The 23,767-nt window shown below is 47.8% G+C and overlaps 1 protein-coding gene and 1 pseudogene across 1 annotated transcript in view; both read left to right on the top strand.

Annotated features, from left to right (window-relative positions):
- Positions 1-10,864: 10,864 nt before the first annotated feature.
- Positions 10,865-10,973, top strand: LOC137383720 (U2 spliceosomal RNA; annotated as a pseudogene).
- Positions 10,974-22,200: 11,227 nt separating this feature from the next.
- The window catches only part of syngr3a (synaptogyrin 3a), a 103,700-nt gene continuing 102,133 nt past the window's right edge, over positions 22,201-23,767 (top strand). Inside the window, exon 1 of the mRNA XM_068055757.1 lies at positions 22,201-22,354. Coding sequence (XP_067911858.1) covers positions 22,256-22,354 — 99 coding nt within the window. The 5' untranslated portion in view covers positions 22,201-22,255. The remainder of the gene's footprint in view (positions 22,355-23,767) is intronic.

Below are 23,767 nucleotides of genomic sequence, written 5' to 3'. Positions count from 1 at the left end.
CTCTATATTAATGAGCTGCTGTGCATGTCTCGCACATGCGCCGTGCACTTGTGCAAGCTCACCACCGAGAAAGGTGGTGAGCTATTAAAGTTCAGCCCTATGTCTTTGCCATTTCCTCATTCCCCATGATAATTTCTCCTGTTTCTGTTCTAAGGGATCAATGTTTACTTTAGCTACTGTCTTCCTTTTTTATATACTTGTAAAATCTCTTACAATCTGTTCTTATATTCCTGGCCAGTTTACTCTCATTTATTTTTTCCTTTTTTTCGCAACTTTTTGGTGGCCATTTGCTGGTTTCTAAAACACTCCCAATCCTCAGACTCACAACTATTCTTTGCAACAATTTAAGTCTCTTTTTCTAATCTAATACTATCCTTAACCTCCTTAGTAAGCTATGGATGGATCTTTCTTGCTGAGTTTTTGTTTTTCAATGGAATGTATTTTTGTTGAACATTTTGAATTGTTTCTTTAAATATTTCCCACTGTTTATTTACTGCCATATCTTTTAGTCTATTTACCCAATCAACCTTAGCCAGCTCTCCCCAATACCTACATGATTGGCTTTGTTTCAACTCAAGATTCTTGTTTGTAATTGGGGTATGTCATTTTAAAACTTAATGTGGCATTTAATTGTATTATGAGCATTGTTTGCCAGTGGATCTTTTACTATGACAACCCTGCCTCATTGCACAATGCTAGATCTAAAATAGCTTTCCCTAGTTTGTTCCACAATGTATTGCTGCAGAAAACTGTCATGAAAACATTCTACAAACTCATTTCAAAACCACCTTTGCGAATTTGATTGGTCCAGTCTATATGAAGATTTAAGTTCCCCACAATTATTACATTGCCTTTGTTACAAGCTCCATTAATTTTTTGTTTAACTATTGTTGGGGGCTTATAAACTACTCCCACCAGTGTTTCCTGACCCTTGCTATTCCTAATCTCCACCCAAACTGATTCTACTTCCTGATTTTCTGATCCAAGAATCTTTCTCACTAATATCTTTATGTCATCCCCTATGTTAAGGGCTACTCCTCCTTTTCCATTCTGCCTGTCTTTTCGAAATATTGTGCACCCTGGAATATTTATTTCCCAACATTAGTCACTTTCTAACAATGACTTGGCTTCAGAAACTCAATGTAAATAACCAGATTTCAATACAATCATAGCAACAGTGCTTTTAACAGAATTAAACATCCCAAAACGCTTCAAACTGAAGCATTGTAAAACAAAATTTGAAACTGAACCACATAAGGACATAGGGCAGATGACCTAAAGCTTGGTCAAAGAGAGTTTTAAGCAGCAATAGAGGCATCCAAAAATCTATCAAGTTACTTAAATAAAATCTGTAAATGGGCCCAGCAGTAGAAGCTAATATTTGTAAATGCCAAGGGAAATGTGCTGCACATTGACAGTAACCAATGGTTGTGTGTACCGTATGAATGGAGTTGAACCAATGAAGGGTGAAGTTAAAAGGAAGGGTTTTTAACAGACACAGAACTTAAGATGTCCAGTCACTGCAGCAATCGACAAAACAAACCAACTACCAAACTCTGCTGATTTAGCATTATGACATAAAAGATGGGATCGTTTCCTGGAATTGTAGAGTGATGTAGTTGGGTGATACCTTGAATGCTGTGTCCAGCTTGGTCAACAGGATACAAAGGAAATACATATCATCGGAAACATACATCTGGCCTTACTTCTTGTCAGTACCATTAGCCATCTTGTTGTCATGTTTTTGGCACACTTTTTATATTATTTTTATGAATTTATATGTCCACATTTATAAGCATATCACTGAACGCACAATATGCCACTGAGTTCCCACAAATTCTTTCTGAAATTATTTTTCACAGAGTATCTCAAATATAGTTGAACCAAGCTTGTTTAGAAAAATACATATTTCACAATATCATAGTTAATTGTGTCGACTGAGTTGTATTTTGGATCTTTTATTTCGGGTATTTACTTTTGCTTAAAGGCCTCAGGCCTATATCAAAATTCAAGGTTTGGAGATGATGTTTTTGTCTAAATGGTGACACTGAACTGAATTTAGGTTGTGTGGTTTGAACATGTGCAGTGTATTTAATCTCCCAGGATGCATCAGTACCATTCAGTCAGCTATACTGAGGAATATTTTTCAATTTTAGTTCCTAGTAACTTCTGCTCAAAATTATTTGAAGAAAAGCTAAAGGACAAATTTAAAAGTTTCACTGAGGTAAAACTCATATTGAGTGTTTTTTGTAAGAGGCATGCGCTTGTGTAAGAGAGAAAATACCGTGTTGTGATTAGGTACCAGTTGTCACCTTTGTTCTGTGGTCTATAAACTTTAGAAAATGAAGGAGAAAGAGGGATGGGAGCCAAAAGAACTCTATGTGAATTAAAAATACTCATGTAATTAACCTTAATTTTCTAAAAATGCTGAATTTTGAAAGCAGCAAGGTGTCTCACCTGTAGCTTATTGACAACAGCAACAACAATTTATATTGTGCCTTTAATGTAATAAAATGTCACAAAGCGCTTCACATGTACGTTATGAAACAAAATATGACAAAGAGTCAAATACGGAGATATTCAGTCGGATGACCAAAAGCTTGATCAAAGAGGTATATTTTAAGGAGTGTCTTAAAGGAGGAAAATGAGGCAGAGAGGCAGAAAGGTGTAAGAAGGAAATTCTAGGCTTTAGGGCCTAGGCAGCTGAAGGCACAACCACCAATGGTGGAGCGATTAAAATTGGAGATGCTCATGAGGACAGAATTAGAGGAGTGCAGATATCTTGGAGGGTGGTGGGGCTGGAGGAGATTACAGAGTTAAGGAAGGGCAAGGCCATGGAGGGGTTTGAAAACAAGGATGACAATTTTAAAATCAAGGCATTGCTTGACCGGATGCCAATGTAGTCAGTGAGCACAGGGGTGACAGGTGAACGGGACTTGGTGCAGGCAGCAGAGTTTTGGATGATCGTACGTTTACGGAGGATAGAACATGAGAAGTCAGCCAGGAGTGAGTTGAAATTGTCAAGTCTATTGGTAACAAAGACATGAATGAGGGTTTCAGTAGCAGATGAGCTGAGACAGGGTCAAAATCAGGTGATGTTACAGAGGTGGAAATAGGTGTTCTTAGTGATGGCGTAAATATGTAGTCGGAAGCTCATCTCGGGGTCAAATATGGCACCAAGATTGCGAACAGACTGATTTAGTCTCAATATGTTGCCAGGGAGAGGGATGGAGTCGATCGCTAGGTAATGGAGTTTGGAGGGGGTGGGGGGGGGGTTGCTGGAAACAACGGCTACAGTCTTCCTAACATTTAATTGGAAGAACTTTCTGCTTACCCAGTATTGGATGTCAGATAAGCAGTCTGATAATTTAGCAATAGTGGAGGTGTCGCGAGAGGTGGTGGTGAGGTGGAGCTGGGTGTTGTCAGCAAATAACAAGGTTAATGTGAATGCCTTGCACCTGTGAAACAGAGATTAAAATTTCAGAGACAGACAGAGCATGTGAAAGAGAAAGACATAAATAAAGAGAAAATAGTTTCTTTCCTCATTTCAAATTTATTTCTTTTTAAAAATGAGTTTAAATGCCAACAAAGCCTTTATGAAGGAAACATATAGGAAGGCAAGGTGGGAAGGGTATGAGGGAATTTAGTGGATGATGAGGAGGGATCTGGCCTCTCACAAATTACCCTTGGGGGCTTGAGGGGCTGAATGGCCTACTCTTCTTCCTATGTTCCGATGAGGGGAGTTAATTCAGGAGTTACTGTGGGAATTCAGATAAACCCTGAGGTAAGAAACTGATGGAATGGTGGGACATGGTGAGAACTTGTTAGAGGAACTATGTCATATTGGGGGGGGAAGTACTGAGTAAAAGAATGAAAGAAATTGCATTTATAAGAGCCTTTCATGACCTCAGGAATACCAAAACGCTTTGTCGCCAATGAAGAACTTTTGAATGTAGTTCCTGTTGTAAAGTAAGGACAGCAGCGGTGAATTTGCATGTAGCAAGGCCACACACACAGCAATGAGATAATGACCAGTTAATCTGTTTATTAGTGATGTTAGTTGAAACTTAGAAAGATTGGCGGCACAGAAGCATTTCAGCCCATCGTGTCCGTGCCGGCTGATAAAGAGCCATCTAGTCTAATCCAACCTTCTGGCTCTTGGTCTGTAGCCTTGTAGGTTACGGCACTTCAAGTGCATATCCAAGTGTGTATTAAATGTGATGAGGGTTTCTGGCTCTACCACCTTTTCAGGCAATGAATTCCAAACCATCTCCCCCTCTGGGCGAAACAATTACTCCTCAAATCCCCTCTAATCCTTCCACCAATTTCTTTAAATCTCTTCCTCCTGGTTATTGACCTCTCTGCTCATGGAAATAAGTCTTTCCGAGCCACTCTGTCTAGGCCCCTCATAATTCTATGCACCTCCATTAAATCTCTCCTCAGCCTCCTCTGTTTCAAAGAAAACAGCCCCAGCCTATCCAATCTTTCTTCATAGATAAAATTCTCCATTCCTGGCAACATCCTTGTAAATCTCTTCTGTACCCTCTGTAGTGTGATCACATCCCTCCTCTAATGTGATGACCAGAACTGGATAATGAGGTAATTAGCAAGGGTTTTGAATTAGGAATGTGAGAGAACAAAGAGAGTAAGGTGCTAGAATAAGAAGGTGCTTTAAGAATAGAGAAGCCAAGGTAAAACTTGCCAATAAAGGCCATATTGCTAGCATGACAGTTTAGGTGAAATGTCGGATAAGTGGTATGGCTTCTATCATGAGACAAGTTTCTATTATTGCTAAGATGCCCGTTGATTCATCCACAAGATGTGGAAGGTAAGTCTTGTTTGTGAAGGAGCCAACAATGGAGATGCAATGAGGGTTAGTGATTATAGCATAGCAGATGGAGTCACAGGCCAACACTGAAGGTGGCGAGCTAAATGGGAAGGAGGCTTGAGAATTTAACTTCTGAGGAGCACATTGAGATGGCGGTTCAGGGTAAAAGAAGGGATTACTGTTTAGGGAGAACCAAAAACAATGATATCCTGAAGATTATCAAGGGAGATATGGAAGGATGCTGTGGGCCTATTTAAGAGGGGCTTGTGTCTGGGTTGATTAATGGAGAGAAGAGAAGATTGGGATTAGTATATGGGAGAAAGGAATAGGGATGAGGGAGTGGAAAAAGGGCTCGGGTCCAAGGCATCAATCAAATTCATGTGCAAATAGTGGGGGGTGGGTCGGTACCTTACACATGAGCTGTGGAAGAAATTCCACAATTTAGCCCCGATTACATCTTCCCTCCTGACTCCTTGCTCAGTGTGATCCAGGTGGCATGCAACCTGAATATCCTGTAGACTGAGCAGGGTTTCAATCACAATATCCAGTCCATCACTGACTGTTCAAAGTTTTTGTCATCACGAGGCTGTCGACTTGCTTATACTCTTCTTGCCAATGTCCCCAGCTCTAATCTACATAAACGGTGAAAAGTAAATGCTTACCATACTATCTCATATTAAGTAGGTCTTACTTATCCAGCATCCTAGCCTCAATGACCTGCATTAACTCTCCATTTTTCAGCAAAATGACCTTAAAATCCCTACTCATAACCTAACCCATTTCTCCTCACCCTTACCCAAGGGAACCATACCATTCTCTGTTCATCATCATTTACCCATTACCATCTTAATTATACCTTTCATCAACAGATATCTGTACTAAAGTCATTGTCTTCCCCCAAACCTGAACCATTCTCTCTCTCTCTCTCCCCCATATACTAACCATTCTCCTACTCAGTAAAGACTTCTCTCCCCATTCACGAACCATTCTCCCACTCAGTAAGGATCTCTCTCCTCATTCACTAACCATTCTCCCACTCAGTAAGGATCTTTCTCCTCATTCACTAACCATTCCCTCAGTGAAGTATAAATATTGGTGAAGACACTGGGGAGAACTCCCCTGCGCTTCTTTGAATGGATGTTTTACATCCACCTGAGAGAGCAGACAAGTATTGGTTCAACTTCTCATCCGAAGTACAGTGAAGTGCTTCTTCAATACCACATTGAAGCGTCAGCCTAGATTACATGCTGAAGTTTTTACCGTGGAACTCGAACCCACAACCTTGAGCAAGAGTGCTACACTGAGCCAAGGCTGACACTTGGCACTGGAGTAGGGTGCCTCAGCACTCATTACCGCGATCACTATTATTTCTAACTTACACAAATAATCTAGCTAGATTGCTCTGGCAGAGAGCTGGCGTAGACTTGATGGGCCAAATGGCCTCCTTCTGTGCTGTAACCATTCTATGATTGTAAGATTCTAACCTGGATTTAAGAACTCAATCCAAAGTGGCCAAGATGCAGATAACACAAAATGAAGCGTGCTTTGACAAGATATGTAGCTGGACTGATGGAATTTGGTTCTGACAAGTGTAAAGTGCCACAGATAGGGAACAAAAATAGGAGACACATATACTCCATAAATGGTGTTACAATAGCTATGAAAGAGTCTTTGTAGACTCAACACTAAATATGCCCAACTAATGCAGAGCAGTAATCAACAATGCCAATCAGAGGTTAAGCTGCTTACCGAGAAGAGTAGATTGTAAAATGCCAACAATATAAATGAAAAATGCTTGAAATCCTCGGCATCTGTGGAGAGAGAAACAGTTAACCGGCCAAATTTTTAAATGGCGGTCGAGGCGTGATCAGAGGCAGATGGGCCTGCAATTTCCTCTCAGTCTCCCGTCAGGGTCCCACCTCTGGGCCATTTTCGATCCAGGAGGCCAATTAAAGGGCCTTTTAAGGCCAATTTCCACACACCGAGTGGAATTTTCCAGTCGGCATGCAGGCCCCTCACTGAACCTGAAACATGGCCGTGGGATGGAGGCAGCTGCCTGGTGGCAGACTAGGAGGAGTCACCAGTGCTTTGTTCAACTAGGGAACCAACTCCACTCCCGCCCCCCACTCTCGTCATAGCCATCAGGCCACAGCTGTGGCCACTGGCCATTCAGTGGAGGGATTGCTCCTCCATGCTGATGGTCTGGCAGCTGTGGCCTCTGTTATTGTTTAAAAAAAAAATTAAATCACTTCAGAGAGCACCTCCAGCTTGAGGCTCCCTCTCTCCTACCTGCATTGGCAGCGCCTACCTCTGACAGTGGGGCTGCTGATCTTTCAGTGCTGGAGAGGTCCTCCTTTTGTGAAGGAATGTCTTCTCTCAGAGGGTGGTGAACCTCTGGAATTCTCTACCTCAGAGAGTTGTGGAGGCTAACTCACTAAATGTATTTAAGGAGGAGGTAGATAGATTTTCAAAATCTCGGAGTCAAGGGTTATGCGGAGCAGGCCCGAAAGAGGAGTTGATGTCTGGGACCGATCAGCCATGATCTTATTGAATGGTGGGGCAGGCTTGAGGGGCTGAATGGCCTACTCCTGCTCCTATTTTTTATGTTCTTATGTTCCAGCCTTTGGAGCCTGCCCTCCATCCTTAATTGGACAGGACTCCCAGAGGGAGCCGAGTCCTTGAAATCTGCTCTCTGGGTCCTGGCACCAGCAAATGTGGATTCCTGACCTGCATTTCCTCCCAATGACGGGATCGGGACCCACAGGTGAAAATTCAGCCCAATGTTTCAGGTCAATAACCTTTTTGGGCAGCACAGTGGCGCAGTGGTTAGCACCGCAGCCTCACAGCTCCAGCGACCTGGGTTCGATTCTGGGTACTGCCTGTGCAGAGCTTGCAAGTTCTCCCTGTGACCGCGTGGGTTTTCGCCGGGTGCTCCGGTTTCCTCCCACAGCCAAAGACTTGCAGGTTGATAGGTAAATTGCCCATTATATGTTGTCCCTAGTATAGTATATACCTAGTATAGGTAGGTGGTAGGGGAATTGTGGGGATGTGGTTGGAATATGGGATTAATGTAGGATTAGTATAAATGGGTGGTTGATGGTCGGCACAGACTTGGTGGGCCGAAGGGCCTGTTTCAGTGCTGTATCTCTAAATAAATAAACTGGAAAAAGTTAGAGATGTAATAGGTTTTAAGCAAGGACAGAGGCAGGGAAAGAGGGGGAGGGAAGGAAAGAACAAAATTGAAAGTCTGTGTTAGGGTGGGAGGCAAGAGAGATTAAATAACAAAAGGGGATGATGGTGTAAGGCAAAAGGAGATGGTAATGGGACAAGTAAAGGAACAAAAGATGCATCTAGAGAAGCGGTAAATGACAACAGCAGAATCATTACCAGCACCTGCAGTCCAAAAAAATGGGAGCCGTGGTTATGATTAGATATTGTTGAACTCGATGTTGAGTTGGAAGGTTGTAGAGTGCCTAATTGTAAGATGAGGTCCTGTTCCTTGAGCTTACCTTGAGTTTCATTTGGACAGTGTAGGAGACTGAGGACAGAGATATCAGTATGAGAGCAAGGTGGAGAATTAAAATGACAGGCAAACAGAAGTTCAGGGTCATGCCTGCATACTGAACAGAGGTGTACTGCAAAGCGATCACCCAATCTGCGTTTGGTCTCCAGTATAGGGGAGACCACATCATGAACAATGAATACATTATACAAGAGTACAAATAAATTGCTGTTTCACCTGGAAAGAGTTTTTGGGATCCTGGATGGTGGGAAGGGAGGAAGTGAAAGGGCAGGTGTGGCCTCCCTTATACTTGCAAGGGAAGGAGAGTGAATGTTGAGGGTGATTGAGGAGTGGATTAGAGTGTCACAGAGGAATACTGAAAGGGGAGGGGAAGGTGCATTTGTTGGTGGCGTCATGCTGGAGGTAGTGGAAATGATCCACTGAATATGGAGGTTGGTGGGGTGGAAGTTGAGAATAACAGGAACTCTATTATGTTTCTAAGAGGGGGGGACGGGGTGACAACAGAGGTGAGGGAGCTTTTGCTCGTTCTGACGAAAAGTCATCTACCCAAAACGTTATTGGGCGAGATTTTAACTCACTCAAAACCCATTCACTTACACAGAGTTAAAATTGGGCACATTTAATTCTCTCTTTCTCCACAGATGTGGCCTGACTGCCGAGTATTTCCATCATTTTACATTTTTATTTCAGATTTCCAGCATCGACAGAATTTTGCTTTTGTTATAAGATGCCAATCTTAGTTCAGTGAAAGCACTCTTCCATTTCACAAGCCCCACTTGGGAGATCTGAGCATAACATTTACGCTGGCACTCCAGTGCAGTACAGAGGGAATTCCTCACTGATGGAGATGCTGTCTTTTGGATGAGAAGTTAGACCAGGGCCCCAGCTGTACTCTTAGGATGGATATAAAATATCCCCTGGCAATATTCGAAAAAGAACAGGGTTGCTGCATTTCCCTACATTACAACAGTGACTACACTTCAGAAGTACTTCATTGGCACTGAAGTGCTTTGTGACATTCTGAAGTTGTGAAAGGTGCTATATAAATGCAAGTTCTTTCCTTTTATGACTCAGAGGAGGTAATGACCAAACTTTAGAGTACTCTCGTCAGACTGCACTTTGAATACTGCATCCAGTTCTGAACATAGGAATCAAAAGAGACATTCAAACACTGAAGAGACAAGTAGCTAATCTCCATTATCAGGGGTCTGAGTTATGAGAAAAGAATGAAGGAACTCGGAGTTTTCAAGAGCAAATATAGAAGTGATTTCTCGAGAAATATAAGGTTAGTCAGGGTATGGAAACAGTTAACCAGAATAGTACAGTGGGTCTCAGCTTCAAACTAGGGAAGGTTATTTTTAGGACAGATATCAGGAAATTCTTCTTCAAACAAAGAGTGCTCAGCATGTAGATTAATCTTCCAGCTGGAGTAATGCAGATAAAATCCCTGGAATCAATTAAAAAACAACTGGATGATACAATAGAATCTCTGAGATGGATCAATCAAGATAGCCTGAAACAGTTCTCACCAGGTAAACTACAATTTTCTCTAAAATGAGCAAAGGTAGGAATTTCTGCTCTACTGTAACAGAAAAATTACTGTGACATGTGTAATCTCGAATCACCTTTATATGACATAGAATAATAGATATAACATAGGAGACCATTTGGTCCATCATGTCTGTGCCAGCTATTTGGTAGACCTATCCCATTAATCCCACTCTGCTGCTGTTTCCCCGTAGTCCTGTATATTTTTTTCCCTCGAATTCTCTTTTGAATATTACTATTGAATCTGACAGTGCATTCCAGATCACAACTCACTGCGTTACAAAGTATTTCCTCAAGTTGCCTTTGGTTTGTTTGCAAATCACTTTAAATCTGTGTCTTATGTTTACCAAGCCTTCTGCCACTGGAAGCAGTTTCTCCTTGTTTATCAAAACCTTTCATGATTTTGAACACCTCTATTAAATCTCCTCTTAACCTTCTATGCTCTAAGGAGAACAACCCCAGCTTCTCCAGTCTCTTCACATAACTGAAGTCCTCATTCCAGGTACCATTCTAGTAAATAAAAACAAGAAATGCTGGAACCACTCAGCAGGTCGGCAGCATCTGTGGAAAGAGAAGCAAGTGGTTCCAGCATTTCTTGTTTTTATTTCAGATTTCCAGTATCCGCAGTATTTTGCTTTTACCATTCTAGTAAATTTCTTTTGCATCCTCTCTAAAGCCTAAACATTCTTCCTAAAGAGTGGTGCCCAGAATTAACACAATATTCCAGCTGAGGCCTAAACAGTGTTTTATGAAGTATAAAGTTAACATTGCACTTGGAAAAGCATAGTATGATTAGAAAAAGTCAGCATGGTTTTACTAAAAGGAGATCCTGTTTGACACATTTATTAGAGTTTTTTGAGGATGTAACTAGTAGGGTAGATAAAGGGGAACCAGTAGATGTAGTATAACTGGATTTTCAGAGGGTGAAAGGCTGTGCGACTGATAAAAATCATCATAACCAGATGTTCGCTTCTCGGCCTTTTGGCTAAGATCAAGTGTAGTATCTGTTCTTATCAGTGCTTATTTGATTGAGAAGAGACCATGATCATTGCCTTTTGATCCTGGGGAAGCTTTGAGTAAAATGGCTATAACCAATTTTCGAGCTTCGAGCCAGGGAGTGCGCAACACCGTTCGGGTGGTCGTGAAGGACAAGGAAGGAGATGCACCGGTCGATCGCACCTTCTTCATCAAGAAAATTCTCTTCGATTGCTGCGGATTTCAAGCGACGGACGTCTTCTGCCTGCAGGATTTCCCCAGCAGTGGATACTTCGACGTGACGTTCCGGAACGTGGCGGGATGCATCAAGTTCCTGAAGGCGTTCAAGGAGAAAGGGGACCGGGCGCCACTGTCGATCCTCACAGCGGAGCCGCTCTTCACGCTTCCATCTCAACGGGACTGGGTGGTGACGATTCACCTCTACAACCCCCATGTTCCGGTGGTGGATGTACTCACCTTTCTCGCCAGGTACGTCGAGGTGGCCGGCAGCAGCACTGATGTCAAGGACCCCTTTGGGATCTGGACCAGCAAGCGGCAGGTCAAGGTGACCTTGAAGGTAGATCCCAGTGGAGCCATCATCCACCCTCCCTCCAGCTTCGCTATCGGGGGAAGTCGAGGCTTCTTGGTCTACGCTGGGCAGCCCAGAGTTTGCCGCACCTGTGGCAAATCTGGTCACATGGCAGCCAACTGCAGCACGGTTGTTTGCAAGAACTGCAAGGAGGAAGGCCATCAGACCAAGGACTGTAAGCAGACTAAGTGTTGCAACATGTGCGGTGCGGCGCGGCAGGCCATCTCTACAAGACCTGCCCCAAACGTTGCCTCAGCTATGCTCAGGCGGCAAGGTCCAAGGAAAGGCCGGGAGAAGGTTCGACGAAGGCGTCCGCTGCTCGAAAGGAGACCAGCAACCTTCTCCGCAGTGAGGAACTTCAACCTGAGAAGGAAGGGGAGGCAGCTGAAACCAACGACCCAGCACCTACCCAGCGCCCGGAAACCCCTCCTCCACAGACAGAATCAATGGAGGAGGAGGCAGCAGATGGACAAACAGGTCAGTGGCAAGTGGTCCAGAGGAAAACCACAAAGAAAAAACATCCCAAAGCCACCACCCAAACCAGTGGCAAGAGGAGGCTCTCTTCTGAATCCGACTGCAACAACTCCTCTTCACTGGACGGGGAAATGCTGGAACGACAGCCCCTTCAAAAGAGGCGGCAGAACTCCGAGATGGATGATAAAGCATCCCAGCCCCCGGGCACTGGAAGCTGTGATGGGTCCGGCGTGCCCCAACCCCAATGCCCCACACGTAACGACGTGGCCAACGCATCTCAGCTCCGGGACACCGGGAGCAAAGACACGTCTGGCGCAGCTGAGCTCCGGGAGACCGGGAGCTGTGATGTTTTCGAGGAGGAACAGATGGAAGCAGCTGAGGACAACCCAATCCTCTCTGCCTACAAGACCCCCCCCCCCGATGTCACCCGAGCGGCACAAACCCTGCATGAAAAATCAGGAGGGGTTTCTGAGCCCAACCAACGTGAAACTGCTTGCGCACACGATGGGTATGCAGGAACATCCCGAAGGGGAAGGACTGGGACTAGTGAGGACAAATGGTATGGGAAGCAACAACTAATTTTTAGTAAAAAATGGGTGTAAGAATTGCTTCCATTAATGTGCGTAGCATTAAATCGACTACGCGATGTGTTTCAACCTTGGATTACCTTGCCAAGGTCAAAGCTGACCTACTGTTTCTGCAGGAGTGTGGAATACCACACCTCAGCACCTACAGGCAGTGGTCGCGATGGTGGTCCCACGGGCCATCGATCTGGTCGGGGGGGAATGACTGCCGTTCCTCCGGCCTGGGTATTCTGCTGCGGGGAGGTAACTTCACCATCTCCGAAGTTAAGGAGGTGGTGGGCGGCCGCCTCCTCGTAGCAGACGTGATGTACAACAACGCTCCGCTCCGGTTGATCAACGTGTACGCCCCGGTACAACGCAGCGAGCGGCTGACCGTCTTCCAGCAGCTCCCACTGCTGCTGGCGACGTCCAGGCCGGTCATCCTAGGCGGTGACTTCAACTGCATCATCGATGCGGCTGGACGATCCGGCAGTGACGACAGCAAACTGGACGCTACGTCCAGATTCCTAATAGAAACAGTTAAAGATGCCAAACTGCACGACGTCTTCAGCAAACCTGCAGACGGAGCGCAGCACAGATACACATGGTCAAGATCGGACGGGTCTGCCCGTTCCAGGATTGACTTCCTGTTTGCGTCCCGTGCTGTCACGGTCGGATCCACCGACGTCAAGCCGGTGTTCTTCTCCGACCACTGCCTCTTACTGGCCGACTGTCACTTACAGGACGACCAGCGGGTTGGCAGAGGGACGTGGAAGCTCAATGCGACACTGCTGACCCCAGAGAACGTTGAGGAACTCAAAAGGGATTACAAAGGTTGGAGGACCGTGAAACCCCTCTTTGAGTCTCCAGTTCACTGGTGGGAAGCGATCAAGGAGAACATCAAGAGGTTCTTCATCCACAAAGGTGTTCAGAAGGCGAGAGAGAGACAGAGGGAACTCTCCCGACTCCAGAAAATTATGCAAAATCTACTCCAGTTGCAGTCAATGGGGGTCGAGGTCAAGGAGGACCTCCAAGAGGTGAAGAGCCAGCAGGCCTCGCTCTTTGCCAAGGAGGCCTCCAAGATCATCTTCCGTTCCAGAGTCCGCTCCATCGAGCAGGATGAGACGTGCTCGCATTACTTCTTCCAAAAGGTACACAGAGAGAGCTCTGTTATCAGCAGCCTGAAGGAAGAAGATGGCTCGGTAACGTCTTCGCAGTCCGACATACTAAGGATCAGCAAATCCTTTTATGCTGGGCTGTATGACGCGAAGCCCACAGACAGCAGAGCCTCCCAGTCCTTCCTGTCATCTATCACAGAGGTCTTAGATGACAGCAGGAGGGAGGGACTGGACAAGCCGCTAACTCTGGACGAGCTGACAAAGGCCGTCGAGTCTTTCGAGACGAGTAAAACTCCCGGGAGCGACGGCTTACCGGTCGAGTTGTACTCGGCCCTGTGGGACTGGGTCGGCCCGGACCTGCTGGAAGTATACGAGAGTATGCTCCTGGCCGGCAGCATGTCAGAATCCATGAGAAAAGGCATCATCACCCTCATTTACAAGCAGAAGGGGGAGAGGGCAGAAATCAGAAATTGGCGGCCCATCTCACTGCTTAATGTTGATTACAAGATTCTGTCCAAAGTCATAGCCAGTTGAGTCAAGTCTGCTCTGGAGATGGTGATTCACCCCGATCAGACCTGTACTGTACCCGGCAGGAAGATCTCTGATAATCTCGCGCTACTCAGGGATACGATCGCCTACGTACGGGACAGGAGGGTGGACACCTGCCTCATCAGCCTGGACCAGGAGAAGGCTTTTGACAGGATATCGCACACCTACATGATGGACGTGCTTTCCAAAATGGGGTTTGGGGAGGGAATCTGCAATTGGATCCAACTGCTCTACACAAACATCAGTAGCGCAGTCTCAATCAACGGGTGGGAATCGGAAAGTTTCCCGATCAAATCTGGAGTCAGACAGGGCTGTCCTCTGTCCCCGGTCTTGTTTGTTTGCTGTATTGAACCCTTTGCTGAGTCTATTAGGAAGGATGCGAGCATAAGAGGGGTGACAATCCCAGGCAGCGGAGGCACTCAGGTCAAAACCTCCCTGTACATGGATGACGTCGCCGTTTTCTGCTCGGATCCGCTGTCCGTGCGCAGACTGATGAGCATCTGCGACCAGTTCGAACTGGCCTCGGGTGCCAAAGTTAACCACGGCAAGAGCGAGGCCATGTTCTTTGGTAACTGGGCTGACCGATCCTTTGTCCCTTTCACCGTCAGGTCAGATTACCTGAAGGTGCTGGGGATATGGTTCGGAAGGGCCGGGGCGTGCACCAAAACATGGGAGGAGCGAGTAGCCAAGGTACGACAAAAGTTGGGCATGTGGGGGCAGCGATCTCTCTCCATTGTGGGTAAGAACCTGGTCATCAGGTGCGAGGCGCTCACGTTGTTGCTCTACGTGGCGCAGGTCTGGCCCATACCCCACTCCTGCGCCGTGGCAGTCACCCGAGCCATTTTCCGCTTCGTCTGGGGATCTAAAATGGACCGGGTCCGGAGGGACACGATGTTCAAATCTCTGGACAAGGGCGGGAAAAATTTACCCAACGCGGCCCTCATCCTGATGACCACCTTCGTGTGCGGCTGCATCAAGCTGTGTGTAGATCCCCAGTACGCAAACTCCAAGTGTCACTACGTGCTGAGGTTCTATCTGTCCCCGGTGTTGCGAAGGATGGGCCTGGTCACATTGCCGCGGAACGCTCCGTGCAGTTGGGCGGTGCCGTACCACCTATCCTTCGTGGAGCAGTTTCTGCGGGAAAACACCTTTGACCACCGGTTCATCAGGCAGTGGTCTGCACGGAATGTCCTCAAGGCCCTACAGGAAAAGGAAACGGTGGATCCTGTCGGATGGTTCCCCGAGCAGACCGTCAAAGTCATTTGGCGGAATGCCTCATCACCAGAACTTTCAAACAAGCACCAAGACGTAGCTTGGCTGGTGGTGAGAAGGGCCCTCCCCGTCAGATCCTTCATGCACACCCGAAGTCTCGCCCCCTCCGCACAGTGCCCCCGTGTTGGCTGTGGTGGGGAAGAGACGGTCGCCCACCTCCTCCTGGAATGTGCCTTTGCAAAGCAGGTGTGGAAAGAGATGCAGTGGTTTTTGTCAAGGTTCATCCCAAGCAGCTCTGTAACACAGGAGTCTGTGCTCTACGGGCTGTTCCCAGGGACGCACACCGAGACAAACATCAACTGCTGCTGGAGGACTATCAATTCGGTGAAAGACGCCCTTTGGTCTGCCCGAAACTTGCTGGTCTTCCAGCGCAAAGAGTTGTCCACCACCGAATGTTGCAGACTGGCACATTCCAAGGTCCAGGACTACGTGCTGAGGGACGCACTAAAGCTTGGGGCAGCCGCAGCAAAGGCTCAATGGGGAAAGACCACAGTGTAAGGTTCCCCCACCAAGCTGGACTGAGGGGCTGGATCCATGGGAAACCCCTCGAACTGTATCGTTAATATTCTCAATTGCTGTAAATGTAAAACTGTAATTGACATGACAATTGTGAAACAGAAGGGTTGGGAAGGAACTCATGACAGTATTGAAGGAAACTGATCTCCCTTGCAACGTTTGTATTTTTTGGTGCTGTTTGGAAACTGTCTGGCAATGTAATTTTTACAGATGTTTATGAATAAAGTATATTTTGGAAATAAAAAAAATAAAAAAATAACTGGATTTGCAAAAGGCATTCAATAAGGTGCCGCATAAAAGATTAATAAGCAAGATAAGGCCTCATGGTGTTGGGGGTAATATATTAGTGTGGATAGAGGATTGGTTAACAGACAGGAAGTTAGCAGGCAGTGAATAGTGGGGTGCCGCAAGGATCAGTGCTGGGGTCTCAGCTATTTACACTCTATGTTAATGACTTGGATGAAGAGTCAGAGAGTAATCTATCTACGTTTGCTGATGATACAAATGATCGGTGGAAAGGTAAGCTGCGGGGAGGACATAGATAGGCTGCAAAGATATATAAACAGACTAAGTGACTGGGCAACAAGATGGCAAATGGAGTATAATGTAGGAAGTGTGAAGTTGTTCACTTTGGTTATAAAAATAGAAAAGCAGAATATTTTTTAAAAGGTGTGAAACTGGTAACTGTTGATGTTCAGAGAGACTTGGGGGTCCTCGTACAAGGAACACACAAATAAACAATGCAGGTGCAGTGGCTATTAGGAAAGCAAATAACACGTTGGCCTTTATTGCAAGGGGATTGGAGTACAGGATTAAAGAAATCTTACTAAAGTTGTACAGGGCTTTGGTGAGACCGCATCTGGAATATTGTGTGCAGTTTTGGTCCCCACATTTGAGATATACTTGCACTGGAGGCAGTGCAGTGAAGATTTACTAAATTGGTCCCTGGGATGAGGGTGTTGTCCTATGATGAGAGGCTGAGTAAATTGGGCCTATATTCTCTGGAGTTGAGAAGAATGAGGGGCGATCTAATTGAGACATACAAGATTCTGAAAGGGCTGGATAGGATAGAAGCTGAGAGATTGTTTCTGCTGGTCGGGGGATCTAGAAAGTGGGGGCACAGCTTCAGGATAAGGGACCAATCATTCAGGACTGGGATGAGGAGAAATTACTGCACTCAAAGGGTTGTAAATCTTTGGAATTCTCTACCCCAGAGGATTGTGGATGCTCCATCAATGAATACACCTAAGGCTGGGACAGACAGATTTTTGGTCTTGCAGAGAATCATGGGATAAGGGGAGCAGGCAGGAAAGTGGAATTGAAGGTCAAGATCAGCCATGATCATATTGAATGGCGAAACAGGCTCGAAGGACCATATGGTCTACTTTTGCTCCTATTTCTTATGTTACCCCCCACCCTACTCCCCATTTTTCCAATCCCCCTCCCTCCTCTGCACTCCCTGGCTGTGACATTCGATCTCGGCCTAATCCATCCAATCTCCCCCAGGCTTTCCGATCTCTCCATCCTAACTCTTCCCATCTCTGCCCTCCAGCCTTTCCGATCTTCCCCTACCCCCAACCTTTCCTAACTATCCCCCACAGTCCAATCTCCTACTCTATTCTTTCTGATCTCCCCTCTCCCAGCCTTTCCAAAGTGGGAGATGGTGGCATAGTGGTAATGTCACTGAACTAGTAATCCAGAGGCCCAGGCTAATGCCCTGGGGGGATACGTGGTTTCAAATCCCACCATGGAAGCTGGTGGAATTTAAATTCAATTAATTAATAAATATATGGAATTGAAAGCTAGTCTCAGTAATGGTGCCATGAAACTAACATCAATTGTCAAAAAACCCACCTTGTTCACTGATGTCCTTTAGGGAAGGAAATCTGCCGTCCTTACCTGGTCTGGCCTACATCTGACTCCAGCTCCACAGCAATGTGGTTGACTCTTAACTGCTCTCTGACATGGCCGAGCAAGCCAATCGGTTATTAAGGGCAATTAGGGATGGGCAACAAATGTGGGCCTTGCCAGCCACACCCACGGCCCATGAAAGAATAAAAAAACTCTCCCCCAAGACTTTTCCTATTTCTCCACCCTTCCAAGCCTTTCTGATTTCTATCCCCTGCTGACCATTCCGCTGTCAACCACCCCAACCTTTCCTATCTCCCCCTCACCTTACCTACCTTTCCCCCCGCAGCCTTTTCAATTTCTCCCCCGCCACAGCCATTTTGATCTCCCCCTCACCTTTCCAATCTCTCCCCAGTCCTTTCCTACCTCCCCCTCACCCCTGGCCTTTTTCATCTCCCTCTGACCTTTCCAATCTCCCCTCCTGCATCCGATTTCCCCTCCAACCTTCAATCTCCCCACTTGCTCTTCCATCCCTCCCTCTCTTCTATCCACTTACCAGCTGAGGCCTGGCCCTGAAGGCATACCCATCCGACTGCCAGACTTTCAACCTGGCTAGTTGCAGTTGGGAAATGGAGACAAGAATGTTAATCAGGGCCTGCCATTAAATTCATCAGAACCTGATGGAAACCAATGTTTCTCAACTGCAAAATTGCCTCCTCCGCTCCCTCCCCGTGAATGCCAAAACCATTGTCCCTAAAAATTTCCCCACCACTGACATTAGGCTGACTGGCCTGTAGTTGCTGGGTTTATCCCTCTTCCTTTTTTAAAACAGGGGTGACATTTGTAATCTTCCAGTCCTCTGGCACCACTCAATATATCAAAGGAGGATTGGAAGACTGTGGCAGGAGTGTCTGCAATTTGCATCCTTACTTCTCCCAGTAACTGAGGATGCATCCCATCTGGATTGGGTAATTTTTCTGCTATGAGAACTGTCAACCTTTTAGGTGCATCCTCTGTTTTTATCCTATCCAATATACTTACTACTTGCTACAACGGCAGCAACCTCTTTTCTAGTAAAAACAGATGCAAAATACTCATTTATACATCTGCCATGCCCAGCCATGCCCTCAGCTTCCACTAGATCTTTTCAGACTTGAATTGGCACCACCTGGCCTTTGACTACCCTTTTTACTAATTACGTGTTTACAATAGACTTTTTGTTCCTTTTTTATATCTGCTGCTAATCGAGTCTTATTCTCTCTCTCTCTTTGTTCCTCTTATTCCCTTTTTAGATCTCTTCCGTATATTCAGCTTGGTTCTCCACCCTATTATGAGCCTTTGGATTGTCATGAGCCTCCTTGCACGGTCTCATTTTAACCTCTATACCTTTAGTCAGTATATTGCTCAGTCTGGAAAGTTTGACACTCATTCACTGCCAGCAATGCCAGGCCTGCCAAATCTCACTCAATTGGCACACATTTTAGTTGTGTTTAAAGAAATAATATACACACATTTCACTCGAGCAAAAAAAACCCCACGATTATCTCATTCTTGCTGCCCAGAAACACCACCCCTGACTCCCCCCCCAACCCGTGACAACCCCCACCCCTGATTCCCCCCACCCGTGACTCCCCCCCACCACTGACTCCCCTGACTCTCCCTGCCCTAGACACCACCCCAGAAATCCCCCCCCCCAGAACCACCCCCCGAAGATTTCCACCCCCTCAGACTTCCACCCCCTCCCCCGCCCCGACTTCCAAACCCCGCCCCAACCACAACTTCCACCGCTTGCCCCCCCCCACAAGACTTACAACCCCCAAGACTTACACCTCTCCCCGCAGACATCGACCCCACCCAGATTTCGACCCCACCCACACCGACCCACCCAGACTTCGATCCCCCCCAGACTTCGACGCCCCCCCAGACTTCCACCCACCCCAGACATCCACCCCCCTAGATTTCCACCCCCAGACTTCCACACCCCCAGACTTCCACCCCCCCAGACTTCCACACCCCAGACTTCCACCCCCCCCAGACCCACACCCCGAGACTTCCACCCCCCCAGACCCACACCCGACTTCCACCCCCCAGACTTCCACACCCCCAGACTTCGACGCCCCCCCAGACTTCCACTCACCCCAGACTTCCACGCCCACAGACTTCGACCACCCCCAGACTTCCACCCCCCCCAGACTTCCACCCCCCCAGACTTCCACACTCCAGACTTCCACCCCCCCAGACTTCCACACCCCAGACTTCCACCCCCCCAGACCCACACCCCAGACTTCCACCCCCCCAGACCCACACCACAGACTTCCACCCCCCCAGACTTCCACCCCCCCAGACTTCCACCCCCCCAGACTTCCACACCCCAGACTTCCACCCCCCCAGACTTCCACACCCCAGACTTCCACACCCCCAGACTTCCACACCCCAGACTTCCACCCCCCCAGACTTCCACACCACAGACTTCCACCCCCCCAGACTTCCACCCCCCCAGACTTCCACCCCCCCCAGACTTCCACACCCCAAGAATTCCACCCCCCCAGACCCACACCCGACTTCCACACCCCCAGACTTCCACCCCCCAGACTTCCACATTCCCAGACTTCCACACCCCCAGACCCACACCCGACTTCCACACCCCCAGACTTCCACATCCCCAGACTTCCACACCCCCAGACCCACACCTGACTTCCACATCCCCAGACTTCCACACCCCCAGACCCACACCCGACTTCCACCCCCCCAGACTTCCACACCCCCAGACCCACACCCGACTTCCACCCCCCCAGACTTCCACCCCCCCAGACTTCCACCCCCCCAGACTTCCACACCCCAGACTTCCACACCCCCAGACCCACACCCCAGACTTCCACACCACAGACTTCCACCCCCCCAGACTTCCACCCCCCCAGACTTCCACACCCCAGACTTCCACCCCCCCCAGACCCACACCCCGAGACTTCCACCCCCCCAGACCCACACCCGACTTCCACCCCCCAGACTTCCACACCCCCAGACTTCGACGCCCCCCCAGACTTCCACTCACCCCAGACTTCCACGCCCACAGACTTCGACCACCCCCAGACTTCCACCCCCCCCAGACTTCCACCCCCCCAGACTTCCACCCCCCCAGACTTCCACACCCCAGACTTCCACCCCCCCCCAGACCCACACCACAGACTTCCACCCCCCCAGACTTCCACCCCCCCAGACTTCCACCCCCCAGACTTCCACACCCCAGACTTCCACCCCCCCAGACCCACACCACAGACTTCCACCCCCCCCAGACTTCCACCCCCCCAGACTTCCACACCCTAGACTTCCACCCCCCCAGACTTCCACACCCCAGACTTCCACCCCCCCAGACTTCCACACCACAGACTTCCACCCCCCCAGACTTCCACCCCCCCCAGACTTCCACACCCCAAGAATTCCACCCCCCCAGACCCACACCCGACTTCCACACCCCCAGACTTCCACCCCCCAGACTTCCACATCCCCAGACCTCCACACCCCCAGACCCACACCCGACTTCCACACCCCCAGACCCACACCCGACTTCCACACCCCCAGATTTCCACCCCCCAGACTTCCACATCCCCAGACTTCCACCCCCCCCAGACTTCCACACCCCAAGAATTCCACCCCCCCAGACCCACACCCGACTTCCACACCCCCAGATTTCCACCCCCCAGACTTCCACATCCCCAGACTTCCACACCCCCAGACCCACACCCGACTTCCACACCCCCAGACTTCCACACCCCCAGACCCACACCCGACTTCCACATCCCCAGACTTCCACACCCCCAGACCCACACCCGACTTCCACCCCCCCAGACTTCCACCCCCCCAGACTTCCACCCCCCCAGACTTCCACCCCCCCCAGACTTCCACACCCCAGACTTCCACCCCCCCAGACTTCCACACCCCAGACTTCCACCCCCCCAGACCCACACCCCAGACTTCCACCCCCCCAGACTTCCACACCACAGACTTCCACCCCCCTAGACTTCCACCCCCCCCAGACTTCCACCCCCCAGACTTCCACACCACAGACTTCCACCCCCCCAGACTTCCACCCCCCCAGACTTCCACATCCCCAGACTTCCACACCCCCAGACCCACACCCGACTTCCACACCCCCAGACTACCACCACCCAGACTTCGACCCCCCCCCCCCCCGGACTTCCCCCCCAGACTTCCACCCCCCACAGACTTCCACACCACCCCCCCCCCCCGCCCAGACTTCCACCCACGGGGGGGACGTTGCCAGCGAAGTGCACTCCCTGAACTTTTGCGGGCTGGGTGACACCGTGCGTTGGCGCGCTCTGTGCGCGTGCACGCGCGCTGCAAGTGCAGTCCGGAGCGCGCGGGGGCGCGTGCCCGATATTCTTCACAAGCCGGTCGCCGAGCGGGAGACAGAGAGAGAGAGAAAGGCTCAAGATGGAAGGAGGTGCATACGGAGCTGGCAAGGCTGGGTCTGCTGTGGATCCCATCGCTTTCCTCAAACAACCCCAAACCATCCTCCGCATCCTCAGCTGGGTAAGGCAGCGGCGCTTCATGAATGCAGATACTATTTATTTAAAAAAAAATTAAAGGCTGTAAATGCGATGTGATCTTTATCAATTGTGGAATGAGAATTCGAGACATCACCTACCTGGTGGGGATTTCTGAGAAGCCAGGTACTGTCATGATACCTATTCAAAAGGGGACCCATCATTAAAATGTATTCCCCTCCTCTTTTTGTGCCCCTTTGTCGTTCTAGCAGCACATATGTGAAATGTCCAGGTGATCTAATTGTTATTGAAACATGTCAGCCTAAATAGGAACAGAAACCCCAGGTATTGCTGTGATATTAATTCATTGTTCGACGTGGAGGTAGATAACATTTACAAAACGTCGATTTTTTTTTTTTTGCTTGCCTTTTTTGTCACCGGTTTTATTTTCGCAGATGCTGATCATTGCCAAACACATTTACAAATGTTAAGCTAACAGTTTTTAGATGTTTGGGAAGCAGACGATTTCTCAGCCTTCAAAACATGAATAACATCGCTCTTGCTAGTTGCTTTTTTGTTACATTTTGTGTGACAATATTGTGCAGATGTCTCGGTTTATTCTCTTTATTTCCTTCTGTGCGATGGTGGGGGAAATCCAGTTTCACTTTTTTTTTGTAGTTGATGATCTATAACCAGAATTGCTTCATATTATTTAATGCCAGCTGCTTGAGCCTCGTGCTGTTGCTGTATGTTTCGATAAATATATCTTATAATTAAAATGTTGTGGAAAGTCAGAACGATTATGTTGCCAGCCATGGACCTTTTGTGTTGTCCCCTTCCCTTTTGGTATTTCCCCAAATTAACGCACATTAATTCTAACCTCTGCAATACCAGGGAAACATTACAGGAAAGTCCCTAATTTATTAGTCAATGCTTTGGAAAGTTATAAGCTGGTCGATTCAAACAGATGGGCTCCCAGGAATTGGTTACAAGGTTGCTTTCTCAACATGGGGCTCGGCCAGCATCATAAACCGTGAACATAACTGATCAGAAATAAAGTGGCAATCTTCATTCCCCACCCATGTCTGGCTTTTCTTAAACAATATATCGTTTTGGGTGCTTGTACATATGGTATCCATTCATGGGAACTTTTGTGCTATCAATCTGACATTTGATGACGCTTCCATGACCAATAATGTCAACAAAAGGCTATTATTGAGATTCATTGAACGGTAGTTAACCAGGATTTGGCAGACTTTTATTCGATGGTGGTTGGTGCTAAATGTTTTGTTGCGGTTTGCATATTTTAATTGCATCTGGCGTATTCTATTTTTTCTGCGTGCACCGTTGCTTTTATTTTTATAAAAGGGAAGCGTTTCTCGAGATAGGCCGCTTTCAAATGCAGACACTTGTGCTTTCTGTGTGTTGCATATTGTGATATTGTTCAGTCTTTCATGGG

Source organism: Heterodontus francisci, chromosome 24 (assembly GCF_036365525.1).
Source record: "Heterodontus francisci isolate sHetFra1 chromosome 24, sHetFra1.hap1, whole genome shotgun sequence".
Lineage (NCBI taxonomy): Eukaryota > Metazoa > Chordata > Chondrichthyes > Heterodontiformes > Heterodontidae > Heterodontus > Heterodontus francisci.
Note: the sequence above shows the minus strand (reverse complement) of the source record. Positions and strands in the feature narration are given on the sequence as shown.